The sequence below is a fragment of the Arachis duranensis genome, chromosome 8 (genome assembly GCF_000817695.3).
Source record: "Arachis duranensis cultivar V14167 chromosome 8, aradu.V14167.gnm2.J7QH, whole genome shotgun sequence".
Lineage (NCBI taxonomy): Eukaryota > Viridiplantae > Streptophyta > Magnoliopsida > Fabales > Fabaceae > Arachis > Arachis duranensis.
In genome coordinates, this window is record NC_029779.3 from 39,567,350 (window position 1) to 39,584,410 (window position 17,061).

Below are 17,061 nucleotides of genomic sequence, written 5' to 3' on the forward strand. Positions count from 1 at the left end.
ATAAAGTATCAATTTGGTCCTTCACGACAGTAAACCATGGATATGTTATGTCCCTCTATCAATTTATTATGTGAAATTTAATAGTGATACTTATATATCTCTCTACTAATTAGTCCTAAGTCAAAATCTTCGAAGACATACTACTTAACTTAATATTTTAAAAAATTTAAAATAAATATATTAACTAACATTTTAATAATGGTATAAATCCTAAAGAATTATATATTAAAAAAAAGTGAGTATAAAACTAAAATTAAATTAATATAAAACAATTCAATTATGTGTATATATAAGTCCTGCAGCATGCATTTTTGATACCGAAGATCTGCGAGGGAAAGGAGCACAGGAGTAAGTAATGTTCGAGCCTACCATGAGGCGCTAGACGGCTGGAGCACGGGAGCACCATAGGACCAGCCGGTTTGCGCATTTGTATCGAACCGGCCGGTTTTAGCCAGTTTCTGACGAATCATCCGGTTCTTGCCGGTTTAATTGCGTGTTCGGTCCAAACTATAAATCGAATCGGCCAGACCATCGGTTTTCCGGTCGAACCGACCGGTCCGGTCCGGTTCTTACAACTATGCCTGAACCTAAGGGGAAAAGGCAAAGAAGTCAACACCATAGAACTCGGTGGAGCAAGGGACAAAGAAGAGTTGCGACCACAGCCAGGAGAAAAAACCGAGGAAATACAGATCGGCAAAGAAGAAGGAAAGAATACCAACATAGGAGCCGGCCTAGGGGAAACCCTGAAGCAGGGGTTGATTAAGCTCCTAAGAGACAATTCCGACCTCTTCGCCTGGAAAGCCTCCGACATGCCCGGGATAGACCCGGATAGACCCCAAGCTAATGTCGCACAAGCTCTCGGTGTACCCAGGATCCCGACCTGCACAACAGAAAAGGCGCAAGCTTGGCCCTGAACAAGCTCTAGCGGTGGAAGAGCAAGTACAGGCACTCCTAGAAGCCACATGGCTAGCAAATGTAGTCCTAGTCAAGAAGCAAAATGGCAAATGGAGAATGTGTGTCGACTACACCGACTTAAATAAAGCATGTCCCAAGGACCCTTATCCACTTCCAAGTATTGACGCTCTAGTAGACTCCAGCTCGGGATATCAATACTTGTCGTTCATGGATGCCTACTCAGGATATAACCAAATCCCGATGTATGAGCCGGACCAGGAGAAGACATCGTTCATCACGCCCAGAGCGAATTTTTGTTACGTGGTCATGCCATTTGGACTAAAAAATGCAGGGGCCACATATCAAAGGCTGATGAACAAGGTGTTCGCCCCCCACCTCGGGAGCTTAATAGAAGTCTACGTAGATGACATGCTAGTGAAAACTAAGGAAGAAGCTGATCTCTTGACAGACCTATCGCAAGTCTTCGACACCATAAGGTTGCACGGGATGAGGCTAAATCCTGTAAAGTGTACCTTCGCAGTGGAGGCCGGAAAATTCCTAGGGTTTATGCTGACACAAAGAGGGATTGAAGCCAATCCCGATAAGTGTCAAGCTATACTGGAAATGAATAGCCCGACTTGCTTAAGAGAGGTCCAACAATTGAATGGCCGACTAGCAGCCCTCTCCAGGTTCTTGGTAGGATCAGCACTCAAATCCCTTCTACTGTTTTCTTTATTAAAAAAGGGATGCCAGTTCCAATGGACTCCAGAATGCGAAGGAGCGTTCCAGGAGTTCAAAAGGTTCTTGAGCCAACCACCAATCTTGACCCGACCTCTAAGCGGGGAAGATCTCGTCCTATACCTGTCAGTAGCAGATAAAGTTGTCGCATCAGCCCTGATAAAGGAGGATGAGGTCGGACAGCATCCAGTTTACTTCATCAGTAAAGTTCTACAGGGCCCTGAACTAAGGTACCACAAACTAGAGAAGTTTGCCTACTCCTTAGTAATAGCCTCACGAAGGCTACGGCCTTATTTCCAAGCACATACCATAAGAGTCCGAACGAACCAACCCATGAAACAAATCCTCCAGAAGACGGATGTTGCAGGGAGAATGGTTCAATGGGCAATAGAGCTCTCCGAGTTCGACTTAAAGTATGAAACTCGGACAGCAATCAAGGCCCAATGCCTCACCAACTTCATAGAGGAATACGTGGGAGATTAAGAGGAAAAACCAACTGCATGGAAACTTTACGTAGATGGATCCTCAAACAAGACAGGAAGCGGTGCAGGCATAATACTGGCCGACGAAAGGGGAACCCAAATAGAGGTATCCCTCAAATTTGAATTCCCAGCTTTAAATAATCAAGCAGAGTATGAAGCCCTGATTGCAGGGTTGAAACTGGCAGAAGAGGTCGGTGCAACGAAAGTGATGATATACAGCGACTCTCAAGTGGTGACCTCCCAGATAAATGGAGAGTATCAGGCCAAAGACCCAAACATGAGAAGGTACTTGGAAAAAACTCTGGAACACTTAGGGCACTTCGCGGAAACCGAAGTTAAGCATATAACTCGGGATCTCAATAGCAGAGCAGATGCCCTCTCCAAGTTAGCAAGCACCAAACCAGGAGGGAATAACAGAAGCCTGATCCAGGAAACTCTCCAAGAACCCTCTATAGTAAAAAAAGAGGACAAACGAGATGTCTTAGAGGTAACTGGGCTAAACCTCGGATGGATGAATCCCTTGGTCAAATACCTAAAATTCGACATCCTTCCCAAAGAGGAAAAAGAGATTAAGAAAATCCGGAGGGAAGCACAACATTACACTCTGGTGAAAAATATCCTATATAAAAGAGGAATATCAACACCATTGTTGAAGTGCGTACCGACCTCAAGGACCACTGAAGTACTAGAGGATGTTCATAATGGGATCTGCGGAAACCATCTCGGAGCCAGGTCACTAGCCAGGAAAGTAATCCGAGCTGGATTCTACTGGCCGACCTTGCAGAAAGATGCCACAAAATTTGTAAAAAAGTGCCAACCATGTCAAATGCACGCAAATTTCCACGTGGCTCCCCGCGAGGAGCTAATCAGTATAACTTCTCCATAGCCCTTTGCAAAATGGGGGATGGATCTGTTAGGTCCTTTTCCCCAAGCCCCAGGACAAGTCAAATACTTGATTGTGGGAATAGACTACTTCACAAAGTGGATAGAAGCAGAACCATTAGCCACCATCACAGCCCAGAGAAGTCGGAGGTTCCTCTACAAAAATATCATCACAAGGTATGGGATACCATATTCCATTACCACAGATAATGGAACCCAGTTCACTGACTCTACCTTCAGAAGCTTGGTGGCCAGTATGAAGATCAAACACCAATTTACCTCGGTGGAACATCCATAAGCAAATGGACAAGCCGAGGCAGCCAACAAAGTCATACTGGCAGGACTAAAGAGTCTGGACTGAGGAGCTCCCACAAGTGTTATGGGCCTACCGGACGATGCCACAATCTGCCACTGGAGAAACGCCCTTCCGACTCGTCTACGGTGTAGAAGCCATGATACCAGTAGAACTCAGCGAACAAAGTCCAAGGGTGATTCTCCATGATGAGATCGGAAACATACAAGGGCACAAAGAGGAGCTCGAACTGCTCCCCGAAGTCCGAGAGCAAGCCCAGATAAGAGAAGCAGCGTTGAAACAAAGGATGACTACCAGGTACAACAAAAAAGTCATTCGAAGAAGCTTCACCCCAAACGACTTGGTATTGATCAGAAACGACATTGGAGTCAACAAATCGGGAGAAGGAAAACTCGCTGCTAATTGGAAGGGACCATACAAAATTAGTGAGGTCTTAGGAAAAGGTTATTATAAGGTGACCGACCTAAACGGCACCGAGTTACCAAGGTCGTGGCATGCTTGCAACATGAAAAGGTACTATAGTTAAAAGCGAACTCTACTCCCTGATGTACTCTTTTCCCTACTTCACGATTTTTTCCCAAAAAATAAAGGGTTTTTTCTGAAGAAGGGTTTTTAACGAGGTATCATAGTAGAGCCTAAGGGGAATAAGTTGCTAAAAGCCCTTAGTAGCAATAAAAGTACCTTTCCAAATAAATAAAGATCTTTTTCAAATATCTTTTATAAAAATTCCTTCTCGTTTATTTTCTTTCTATGAAACGCGCCGACTTAAGCTCGACAAAGTGTGAAAATCCCATGAACCGACCTAGATGGTCGTCAGGATAAAACAACGAGGTACAAGTCGGTATAAAGAGGTTATAAAAGTTGATCGTAAGAAACTCAGAAACACTCCGACTCATAAGTCGAAATGAAAACCCGAGTAGAGAAGCTCGGAAACACTTCGACCCATAAATCGAAATGAAAAACCGAGTAGAAGAAAAACGCATCGCAAAAATAACCTAAGTCATAAAAACTCAATAAACTGCAAAGTTGAGTATAAGGAATAGTGAAAAAGAGATCGAAAAATCTATTAAAAAAGTCAAAAGACTGTCCTAAGTCCTCAAAACGGAAAAAGCTCAGAAGGACAGACAGGCCAAAGGAAAAGGTTTTTCAAGAAAAGGTCGAAGAAATTTTCTAAGTATCAAAAACAGAAAAGCATGCACACGAAAGATAACTTAAACCCTTATCCAAAAAAGGGTATTTCTAAAATATTTTTGTTTACGGCCTTAAAAGGCCAAATAAAATGTCAACTACCACCACCAACATAAAAAAAGAGAGAGTTTGAAAAGAGGGGACCCACAGGCCGGGCCCCCATATAGCCAACAAATTTTTAAGCATCACCACCGGGAGTAGTCGGATCACCACCAGAATCAGGAAGATTGGCCGCAACGCCGCCAGGACCAGGGAGAGGAGCACCCACAGGAGTTGGAAGAGAAGTCTCGGGAGGCTTGGAAGAACTCGGAGCATCGTCTGGTCGGGGAGGAGACTCTATGATTCTCTGACCCCGAGTCTTCAACTCGGACTCAGACACAGGTCGGGGAGGAGACACAATGGCCCCATCAATGACAATCTTGTCAGGGTCCAAAGTAGAGAGATCCAGATCGGGATCAAGGACTCCGACCTGCTCCTTAAAAATCCTCCAAGCCTCCTCGGCTCCCTCAGCAATAGAGTCCTCCAACTCGGCATAAGCAGTCCGAGAATTCAACAAGTCCTTCCTCACCTCCATGAGGTCCTTGAACAAGCTCGAATAACTCTCCTGCGCCTTCTTCCTCAAGCCCTCCTCCATATTGCATTGGGCTTGTAACTTGCTCCCCTTCTCTCGGAGGCCATCCCTCTCCTCCTTCAATTTAGCGACCTCCTCCTTTAAACTCCTTCTCATGTTTCTGATACATGGAAGCCTTTCCTCCAACTCTTCAACCCTTGAAGTTGAACCCAGAGAGCTAAGAGGAGTCTTCTCAAAAATATCCAGAAACTTAGTGCACACCGTCGCCGCCCTGATATTTTTCTGAGCCAGAATAGTGAGGTTATTCCGGACAGAAACATCATCCATACCTATACGGATATGAGGATAGATGTGTTTCCGGATAAATGAAGGAGCATCCACCTTAGCCTCACCTTCAAAAGAAGAGCTAGACTCTAAAGTCTTGCGCTTCTTCTTGTCTGGCTCAGGAAAAGATCGAAGGGAAGGGGGCGGCTGAGAAGAGGCCGAGGAGGAAACAACAATAGGACGATAAGAGGTCCCCAAATTTTGGGAAGAAGGGGGAGGAAGAGGAAGAGGAGAGCTAGTTACCCTGGCGCTGCCGGCCCTGGCACGGGACCTCGCTTTGGCTTCCTGGACCCTCTGGTAGGATTCACTGGAATTCTTCTTCGCCATCTCTGTAAAAAGCAAGTAGTAGCAAAAAAAGTCAGATAAGTCGAAAAAACAAGATACAAGTAAAAAATAAAGCAGAAAAGACAAAGGCTACCTAGTTGTGTCTGGACAAAGGTCGGCGACCCCTGGAGAAATTTTTTGGTATCTAGATATGGGGCCCTCCCCCGCACTTCTCGGAGGAACCCCACAATGGCTGCCTCCACCTCATCCAAGTCATCCAAACCATATTTCTCACAGGGGGAGGCCTCCAACCAGTACAGAGGAAAGTGAGGAACAGAATTTTCATCTAGGAAAAAGGGATGATGACCCTCTACACCTTGAAATTTGAAAAAATAATTTTTGAAGTCATGGAAGGATTCATCAAAAAGGGTGAAAACTCTCCGACCTTGTATGGCTCGGAAAGACACCCATTGCTGCTTGTTATTTAGCCCACTGAAGGGCTTGGTCATGTGGAAAAGATAGAAGAAAATCCTCAAAGAGGCCGGAAAATCTAAGGTGTGTCTGATAAACTGGTAAATTTTCAGAAAACCCCAAGAATTGGGGTGAAGTTGGGTAGGAGCAACTCGGCAGTGACGTAAAACAGCTATTTCAAAATAAGAAAATGGAAGAAAAACACCCAAACGGGTAATCATGCTTTCATACATGTAGAAAAAATGAGAGACCTCCTCAGTATCCCTCCCAAAACAAACCCGGTCTTCCAGACCTGGGACCACCAATTCATACTTTGGCTCATCCTCCTCAGAAGTACAAATATGGTGCGAAGGTTGGTGATAAACTCAGCATCAACCAAGGGTTCCTCCCCCAAGACCGTAACATCAACCCACTGAGCAAGAACTTTTACAGAAGACATTTTTCCTAAGGTACGATGAAAACCTACAAAGGAAAAAGAAAAAAGAATAAAAAACGAGAGTTCCTAAGGGGGCATGGAATTAACAACCTACGACGTCACCTTCTCCCTCTCCAAAGAAAATAAAAGGCATGCAAACAGAAGCACTTAATAAAAGGGAAGAAAGAACCAACCTTTGCCTGAAAAGGGGTAGAGGAAGATGAAAGCCTTCAACGAAAGTGTTCCACGAACAGATACGAAAGTGTTCCACGAACAGATGAAAGGGAAAATTTGAAAAATCGAAGAAACGAAACAACGAAAGAAGGGGGAAGCACTTATAAGCACGTTAGAGGCATAATGGTAAAAATGGAAGCGATCATTAATGAATGCACCGTTACCAAGGTAATTAATACCTACGCATACCCCTAATGGATGCGACGTTTGATTAGACGTAACTGTGAAAATCAAAAGTCACGAAAATTCACGTCGGTTGCAAACAATCACGTTGGTTCCCTCACAAGTCGGTTACGACCCCAAGTAGAATACTCGAACCCAAATCTTAAAAGAAATTGAGCTCGAGTAGGGGCACTGTTCATACCCTGACCCAACGATAAGGCCCAGGTCCCAACAAAAGGCCCAACCCAAAAGGGTTGAGCCTCGCCTTGTACCGACCTCCTTCCTACGAAGTCGATTCTTACCACGACTAACCCTAAAGAAGTCGGGGACGAAGATTAGCTGGCAGATAATCACTCATTCAAATGAGTAACTGCCCCTAAAATCTCTCTACCCACTTCCATGAGCCATATCTCAACCTCCCTAAGATAAAGGGACGGTTATCCATCTCAAAAGGCAGAACTACTTCAGCGGTGATTATGGGTTCACCACTATAAATACACTGGCACCTCTCAGGTATCTCAGAAGCCCAATACTCTCTAGACCTGTTTTACCCCTTTGCTGACTTTGGCATCGGAGTGTCTTTGCAGGTACCACCTCCCATTCTCCCTTACACAAGTCGGACGGGGGTCTCGGAGCACAAACCCACTTGGACGTTTCATCGTTCAAACGATTGGGCCAGCCAAACTTGTCCAACCCATTAATCTCCGGTTACCCATCGTAACAGTTTTAAAAAAAGGACTAAATTCTTTTCGTAAATAAACAAATATATCTTTAAGTGGCTATTTTTTCATTTATGTTTTTCTTATAAGTTAATTTTTTCTCTAATTTACTATCATCAGAATTTATTGATACACCCTTCATCACTATAGCAAAGAAATTTGTGGCTGCAGGCCACCAATTCCCTATACTAGTTCATACTCAAATATGTTAATAATAAGAAGAACCTCAAGAATTTAATGGCTCTTCTTCACGTAAGTAAACTTTATCTTACTGACCAGATATCAATTATGAGAGTTCTAAAAATTCTACATTATTAAATAAGAACACACATACGCACGTAATTGTTATCAGTTTAGTTATAGCTTCTATAATTCCTAGTTTTCAATAATGTCAAAATTATTATCATTATTATGCTTGAACCATGGATGATTAAGGAACACATTCTACTCAATTCCAGACAGAAACTTATCCACACCCCACAGCAATTAGTAAAGAGGAGGAGGAGGAGGGGGGTGATAAATTAGTAAGGTACCAGAGATGCATACAATGTGTGATCTTTGTAAATAGTTTAATAGTGATACATAGTTTTCCCAGAAAAAAATGGAATGAATGTTCAAAGTATTACAATAAATTACAAAAAAATGATATCCTTAAACAATTGATCTCTAATTTGATTTCTTCTTTGTGGACTATGAACTGCACATAATTTAGACATGCGTAAACAGATTACAAAATGTTACAAACAAAAGAATTGCAAGCAAATCAAAACATTCCAACCAGACCTGTTTTCATGTTCTAGCAGTTGATTCCACACTGCTGAACATCAGGACCGGTGACTTTGGTAGTGAACGGGTCAATTCGGACCCATAACAGAGAGAAAATGGAAGCAAGCAGAATGGACCAGACCACAACGATGGTCGGCGTTCTGTTCTGCCGTCCCATGAGACCCTTGAGGAAGGGGTAGAGATGGATGATCACCCAAAATGCAAAGAAAAGCTTACCAAAGAGGGGACCCCATGACTGGTACCCACTGTTAATGGCATAGGAGATACCTGCAACAACCCCCACCAAGTTTATTATGAGAAGAGTCGTCGGCGGAATGAGAAGGGTTGTCCATTTGAACATGTAGAGTTCTGCAAAGTCCCCATCTTCATCTGATGCCTTTGATGTAACAGTGAAGTTGGTGTCAATTCCGGCAAGCACCTTGAGTAAACCTTGGAACACAGCAAAAAGATGGGCTGAAACACCACCAATAACCCAAAACTGTTCATTTCTCCACCACTCATCAATTCCGACACCGCTCCACCTCATCTCAAGGATACCGGTGGCAAAGATGGAAAGAAAGAGAGAGATAAACCATATACTTGCGATGTTACTAATCTGCAAGCAAAAAATGTATGTTAAAATACCATGGCATAAGATAACATCTCAAGGAGTTGCATGTTTTTCTCAAGAGAATCAAGAGTGGGTTTGGTTTGCGTTTTCATTTCCTGTTTTAATTTTCAATATTTTCTGTTTTCTAGATTTTGGGAAGAAAAAAGAGAAAATAGTAAAAATAATAAAATTCTATTTTCTATTTTCATCTCCTGCTTTTTATTTTTTGTTCACAAAATTCTGAAAACAGGAAATGCAAAATCAAAACACGAACCAAACGAACTCTTAGTTTTTCAAATAATGTAAACTGCATAAAATTACGAACCTGTGGAATAATGAATTTGTTAGTGAGGAGACAGACAGCAGGCAAGGTACAATACATGAGAAGGGGAATGGAAGTGATTGGATAGATTGTGGTGTTAATATATGCAAACCTCTCCAGCCACTTTAGTCTTCCACTATAACCATACCAGATGGGACAGTGTCGGCTTAGAAGAATTTCCACCGAACCTAAAGCCCATCGAAGCACTTGGTTCAGACGATCTGAAAGATTGATAGGAGCAGAACCTTTAAATGCTGCGAGCTTGGGCATGCAATATATGGACCGCCAACCACGGGCGTGCATCTTAAATCCAGTAAGAATATCTTCTGTGACAGAACCATAGATCCATCCTATCTGTAGAACAGAAGAAAAATAGTTAGTAACTTTAAAGATAATATTCTGTTTTAATTCTAATAAGACATGTTCATTAAAATAGGGGCATCCATATTCAATTCAGTAATTCAGGTTAAGAATCAGAAAACACAGTTCTGCCAAATTAGTTTTAGATCAGCCTTTTTTATTTATTATCTGTAGTCATGAAACCACAAAAACTGTGAAGGCCACACATACCTCACATCTATACAGTGGCATGGAGATAATTTAAATAAATAAAACAAAATAAAATAAAAAAAATGGATGACTGGGTACAAAGGAAAAGTTCCCATTGCTAAACACAGATTAGATGAGATGTTTACTACCCAATCATTTTAAGTGCTTCCACAACGCAGACTTATAACCATGATACATGAACCTGTCCCTCATCTTTTTCATTCAATAAATCAATAAGGAAAAACAAAAACAAAAAGAAAAGTAGGAAAAATTGCCTCAAGCAAAATCTATAGAGTTGAATAAAATATTGGCACATTTGTAAATGATAGCATCATGCTCATTCATGTTTTGGAATCCCACTCTTAACTGCCTTTCTTTCTCAAGAAAGCCTTGTTTAATTTCAAGCATAACTCAAATCCTAAAGTATGATCAGATGGCTTCACATAACATATCAATAACACTAAAGGAGAATCTGGCCTATATATCTAGATCAATTCAGAGTCTTGTTTCTCGCTGCCCAAACTCTTATAGATGGGATGCAACTGGGGGAACAAGAAACATGAAAGAGCAACATAAAGTAATCTCTTACCTCAGTTCCCCATTCTGTCTTATCCTCATAACCACAACTGATGACATGAATAGCCTCCTTAAGAAGAGTTTCTGGAGTAGCAGACTGAGGAACACCACCATTTTCCATGAGTGTGGAGGCAACAAAAACAGCAGATTGACCAAACCTTTTCTCAAGGCTCATTTGCGACATGAGTAGTGATTTCTCATCGTCAAATCCAGCACCTGAATATAATATTGTATACAAAAAGGAAAGAGCTAAGTAATTAAAGCAACTCCAAACATATTGCTATGTGAAGTATGCAACAAAGATTTTGAAGGTAGGTAGCACAAAACAAATGAGCAGGTAAATACAATTTCTAAAATCGGCTCCGAATGGAATAAACATGACAAGGCAAAAGTCAAGAGAAATTCAACACGCATACCTTCAACCCCTTCTTCTATATCCTCTAGATTGTAGATGGGCACAGTTGGGTCAACATTCTTCTGCGATTTTTTCTTGTCTTTACCCTTCTTGCTAGATTTTGAGCTCTTATTTCTCTTTCCACCACAGAGTGAAGAGATCAACCCAGCTTTTTTGTGCTTGGGCTTTACAGGAGGTTCATAACCATATAAAGCCGTTCTGTTAAATACACATCCAGTGCCCACATAAACGGGCCCCTGAATTCCATCCAAACCTCTCAAATTTATCTGTTAAGAAAATGACAAGAAAGGGAACTAGTTATTGCAACAAAGTCAAATTCATGTATGCATAAAGTACAAGGGACAATTCATGATACAAGAATCAAAGGCAACATATGAATCTTGATGTTAAAAAATAGCAAACATCAAATTAATACGTTGTGTATGTACTTACATCAAAGAAAACAGTATTACGATTTGCGTAACGATCATTCCTATCAATACCGTCAAATCTCTGAGGAAACTGGACGTAGCAAACATTTTTCCCAAGATTGGGATCCATCATAAAACACATAGCTTCTCTCAAGGCCTTGCTGTTGTTTATGTAGTGATCACAATCAAGATTCAATAAGAAAGGTCCATTGGTAAGGACAGCTGATACTCGAACCTGAAATAGTTATATGATTGATACCAATGCCTTAAGTGCATGATTGAATATAAGTAATCAACTTCCAAATCTTTAATGTGAAACACCACTCACAAGTGCATTCATGGCACCGGCCTTCTTGTGATGTTGGAAACCAGGACGCTTTTCACGAGAAACATATACTAGACGTGGAAGTTCATTACCCTCAGTGTCAAGACCTCCACTTTGCCCCAAGAAAACCTATAGATAGTGAATGCAAACTGGTGAATGACACACTTAAAACTTCCTTACATTCATTACCAAATTCTAACAAAGGCATGGCGCTAGACTTGCCCACATATAATCAACTTCAGAAAGAAACATAAAAATATCACCCATGAAACTATTATCAACATTTACTCCATCTAGGTAGATAAAGTTTTTTCAAGATTATTTCAAATATAATGTATAATGCACTACATGAGATCTCATGCAGCCAAATAAAAATTAAATATATAAATAAATAAAAAAATACAAGTAAATCACCTGTATCATTCCTGGATGGTCTCTGGTGTTGTTTCCAGGCCATGGGGTACCATCTTGCATCACCCATCCTTCTTCAGGAATTTTTTGTGCCTTCGCAACAAGTCCATTCACACGGATCTTAAATTCTTCATATTCTCTCTATGAAATAGACAAAGGAAACATATTAAAATTGGCTCTAAGAAACATGAGTAGTGTGTAGTTCACAAGCATTTGGACCTCAGGAAAGTTTCTTTGCTAGCCAATATCTTACCTTCATTGCTCTACGATCTTTGACAAATGATGGTTGAACCTTGTCTTTCAAGTAGTCAATCTTTTGTGCGAAGTACCACTCAGGTGCCCTGGGTTCAATGTTGTATTTCTTGCAGAAAGGAACCCATTTCCTTGCAAATTCAGATGTCTCAGCTAGAGCTTCAAATGTCAGCATAGCAGCACCATCATCAGAAACATAGCAGGAAACCTTATCAACTGGGTAGTCAACAGCAAGTATGGATAGTACAGTATTGGCAGTCACAAGTGGGGGCTCCTTTAATGGATCCACGGTACTGACAAAAATGTCAACAGCTGCAAGCTGTGATGGTTCTCCCTCGCGATCATATCTAAAAGTCACATGGATTGTGTCAAAAGAACATCGGAAAGTTAAGGAAAAACTATGAAATATGTCAAATACTTTCTTAGCACAGAAAGAAAAATTTTACCTTATTGCAAGCCTGTCAAGATATGTTTCACGGTTCACAGGTAGCCACTTAGGGAACTGATCCAATATCCAAGATATGGCAAACCAAATCTCACAAATAACAGATATTAACCACAATGCAAATGCATTGGGCACAGGATTTGTTATTCGGTAATGCAGAAAGATGCAGAGGATAACCAGCCGCAGAACAATGACCATACGGTATGGATTTATCCTAGAAGATGGAATAGAAACCTTCCTGGACAGAGGTTGTCGAGCTTCATCATTCCTGCATAAATGAAAACAAAATTTATCTAGTGCTATCCTAAACTGAAATCTGAAGACGAGACAAAGAATTGGGCTCATATGCTAGGCAAAGCATTCTTAAATTGCAGAGAAAAGGAGTAGTAGCAAATACGGTATAAGTCACACATGCTTTTCAGAATAACCTTCTGATACCATCAGAACATGGACTAAGGTTACAACAGAAATAGATATGAGCATATTCTTGTAATTAGATGGAAGTACTCACAACAACGAATCATCCAAAAGCACATCAGTACTAGCATCGATATCACCAGCTCCTCTTTCAGAAGTAGCCTGGCCTGTGCTCATTGGAGCAGGAACGGCATTCTTATCTTGTTTCATTTTCCATCCATCAACTCTTTCTTTCCATGCTACATTGCCCAATCCTGGATCCCCAACCCTAATATTTGCTACTCAAGGGATATAACCACACATTTCAAATCATTATTACATAGCCAAATGAAGAAATACAACAATCACAAAGAGAAGAAGGGGGAGACATACGAGATTGATTAAGCTCAGATGAATACTGAAGATTATGGACACGCTTCCCATGAGGGACGCCAGGAGATGCCATTGACAGCCTCTCAGGTGAAGCAGCAGATAACTCTCCAGATAACTGAAATTGAAAATATACACAAGAGGATTGAATTTTAAATTCTGTTTAGAAACATTGGCAAATAAAGTCGCAGGATGTTCAAAGAGAACATGAACATAGTTAAGGGTCAATGCAAGAAATGGAGAAAAATATTACACAGGAAGCAAGTTGAATAACCTGTCCACTTGTCAGCCGAGGAATATGATTGTGAGAAACTTCCTTATCATAATTCGGTGCACCAACCTCCTCCATTCGCCCATATGTCATTTGCCAGCCCAGTGAGCGTTCTGAAATCTTTGGCTTTTCGTTCTGATTTTCTGAACTGTAATTGTAGTCACTGGCACCATCATCAGCACCACCATCCTCTTCCCCGTCTCCAAGAATTGCAGGACTGCCTGGAATCAATTAAATACAAAGTATAATTACTAAGAAGGTACTGCAGATCAATACAGCAGATACAAAATGATGAAAATACACCATACGTGAATAACATATGTCTTACAAGTATACCATTCTGGTGAGGAAAACAAAGGGATATTTCATTCAGGAGCATTTATGTTTGAACAAAATTATTGAGCAAAAATCATCTAACCAATTTGCAATTCACTTTGCACTAAATATATCATACAAGCATAGAATAAGTTAATCACAAAGAGAGTCTTATTGGTCAAGGTCCCCAGGATATGCAGTCTTACAGCAAGTCACTTAAGTAGTTGGGATACTCTCCCAATTCTAGATCAGGAGGTTGGAACGGGTCAACTACAGACGGGTTCTTCAAACTAACCATTTCACGTGGAAATAAAGCAGACTAGTAAGTAGTAATGTTAGAGACCTGACCTGACCTATAACTATCAACAGTCTCCTATGCTGATTACTAGTGTGAATTTGCAGGATCAAATAAAAGTTGAATCTACCACTATCAAAATTTTGCTTGGGTTTTGTCTTCAAAGCATTCATATGTACATAACTGATGTCGAAAATCACATATAACTACAAATTTTATCTTCATTACCTTTGTGCCTCTTGTAACGGGTTTTGCACTGAGGGCAAGACTGATTGCCATCCTTCCTTTCATACTCATAGCAAGGCCTGCAGACAGGGAAAGCACAAACATCGCACGCGATGAATGGCTCGCCATTTACAGTGCTCCCAACGTTATCACCACAGATCTGGCAGACTTGGCCACCCAATGCCTTCATTGTCTTTGCCTAAATAACACAAAATGGTATTGGAAAATGGTAGTCATGCATCAAGAACAAAATTCCAACCCAAACCAAAAAAGCCTTGCGATATCCAAGTGAAATAAAACAGATAATTCATAGAACTCACCCCAGCTTCCCCTTCTAACGCCATCACAGGCTCCTACTTAGCTCTATCCAGATGCCAGTAAGAGATCTAATCGATGGCAGTACAATATCAGCAAAATACACACATCACTTGAAAGCTTCCTTCACTTCAGAAGCAGCTCTTTTTGTTTTTTCTGTAGAAATTGAAGATTGGATCTATGTAAGAACTGGTTGCTAGATTCCAACAAGCATTTCCATATAAGCTCTAGATCTCTTAAAACTAAGGCTACTTGATGTTGAAATCAGGATCAGATTTTAAACTGTGGAATGTTCATAATATGTGACTACGGCAAAGATCCACTTTGACTCACCAAAGACAATTTCAAAAAACTTTTTAATATATAAATTTCCCTCGATATTCTCGCAAGATCAATAGATGACATTGAAGTAAAATTTAGTTAGTTCAAAAGAAGACAATATTTTCATTTCTCAATGTCCACATCAACCAAACACAACCAAGGTTTTGCGCATTACATCAAACACTTACCAGGGCGAAAAGAAAAGAGAAGTGAGATGGATCAGTGAGACTCGAAGAACACCGGATCAGAATTCTTGTTAAACGAAGAGAGAAAGAGACAATTCAGCAATTTCCACTGAGGAATGAGATGAATACAAGATTCAGAAACTGAAAGAGAAAGAGACTTGGATCCAGTTGACACCGACAGAAAGAGAAGAACAACAGCTAATAGAAACGAGTCAGTCAGTCAGTCTCTCTCTCTCTCTCTCTCTCTAAAGCTTTAAGCTTTGGTTCTGTTAGTTCATTTGTATATATAGCTGTAATCATATAAAAATACACGAATGACTTCAACAAAACGAAAGGGACAATTTAACTACGTGATTATAACTTATAAGTTAGAACCATTTAGTTTTAGACCTTGATGCCGCCACCGACAGCTTTCTTTGAGAGGGTGTGTGTTGAAACCAAACGCAAAAATGTAACATACCCTCAATCATTTTCTTCACCAACCCAATATTTTGTTCTCCTAATCAAATTTTAATAAGAATTATTATTAGTATATGGGTATGTGTAAAACGAGCTCAACATGTGTTTATTGAATGAGCCACACTTGTATAGGTTATTAGATTTTATTAGATGAAAATTAAAGGCTAATATAAAACAAGAGCATTGATGGACTCTAATAAATATAAAATATCCTAGTATATAAATAAATGCTTTAAATGGCAATACTTTAATACACAATATTTTAAACGGCAACAAAATCTTTTATTCTTTAATAATTAAATATAAAATATATAAATACAAAATATATGAGTATTTTTTATTTAATAAAATTAATTATTATGCAAAACTTTTTTATAATATTAAAAAATTATATTAAAATAATATTTTAAACAGTAACATAAAAATATAAAATCATTAAAATTTATTTTATATTACTTGATAAATAATTAAATTATTATATTCATGTGCTTATCGCTGTTGCTAAAAAAAGCGGGTTGGGTTGAAAAATTGGAACCGCCAAATAGCAAAAACTCGCCTAACCCGCACCACTTAAACCACGGGCTTTGGCGGAGCGGGGCAGGTTTCCCCGCCGGGCTTAGGAAATTTTAATTATTTTATATTTTTATATTGTAGTTTAAAATATTAATTTAATATTATAAAAAAGATTGTATATAATAATTAATCTTAATGAATAAAAAAATTTATATTTTATATTTTTTAAAACAAAATTTTTTTATCTTTATATAATAAAATATGTGATAATGTGGTAAAACGGGTTGAATTCGTCCGGCCGACCCGTCGAACTCGCTAAAAAATGTGGGTTGGGTTAGAATTTGAAACCTGTCAAATTAAAAAAAATCGCTAAATTATGTATATATGTTCCAATTATGTGATTTTATTTATTTTATTTTACAATTTCATATATATGTTCAAATTATATGACTTATTTTTTAAAATAAAGATGGTTCTATTGACAAATATTATTTTAAATAATTTTATTGAAGCTAAAAATTTAAAAAAAATAATAAAAAGTTATATTATAATTTGACTATTTTTTATTTGTAATTAATTGTTTAATTATTTTTTTAGTTAATTTTAATTAATTTTAATTTCCAAAAAAAAAAGCCAAAC

General features: G+C 39.6%; 1 protein-coding gene across 2 annotated transcripts; it reads right to left on the reverse strand.

Annotated features, from left to right (window-relative positions):
• Positions 1-8,196: 8,196 nt before the first annotated feature.
• LOC107462760 (cellulose synthase A catalytic subunit 3 [UDP-forming]) lies at positions 8,197-15,843 on the reverse strand. Of its 2 annotated transcripts, none has more exons than XM_052252390.1 (15): positions 15,826-15,843; positions 14,950-15,100; positions 14,633-14,828; positions 13,798-14,015; positions 13,527-13,641; positions 13,249-13,432; positions 12,739-13,005; positions 12,294-12,639; positions 12,044-12,181; positions 11,633-11,758; positions 11,327-11,539; positions 10,896-11,160; positions 10,493-10,695; positions 9,358-9,708; positions 8,197-9,038 (listed from the first exon to the last, which is right to left on the reverse strand). In XM_052252390.1, exons 2-15 carry the CDS (start codon positions 14,971-14,973, stop codon positions 8,454-8,456), a joined length of 3,231 nt encoding a protein of 1,076 aa, XP_052108350.1. In that variant the 5' UTR covers positions 14,974-15,100; positions 15,826-15,843; the 3' UTR covers positions 8,197-8,453. The 2 variants fall into 2 exon arrangements, with proteins under 2 accessions (XP_052108350.1, XP_020985226.1); XM_021129567.2 differs by lacking the exon at positions 15,826-15,843 and adding an exon at positions 15,454-15,596.
• Between the last annotated feature and the right edge of the window lie 1,218 nt (positions 15,844-17,061).

Excerpts from the sequence above, each read along its gene's own strand:
- LOC107462760 (XM_052252390.1), bottom strand. The coding sequence starts at position 14,973 with ATGGCGTTAGAAGGGGAAGCTGGG. Across the intron at positions 9,709-10,492 it reads AGACAGAATGGGGAACTGAG|ATAGGATGGATCTATGGTTC; the intron begins GTAAGAGATTAC and ends TCTGTTCTACAG. Across the intron at positions 9,039-9,357 it reads ACAAATTCATTATTCCACAG|ATTAGTAACATCGCAAGTAT; the intron begins GTTCGTAATTTT and ends TTTTGCTTGCAG.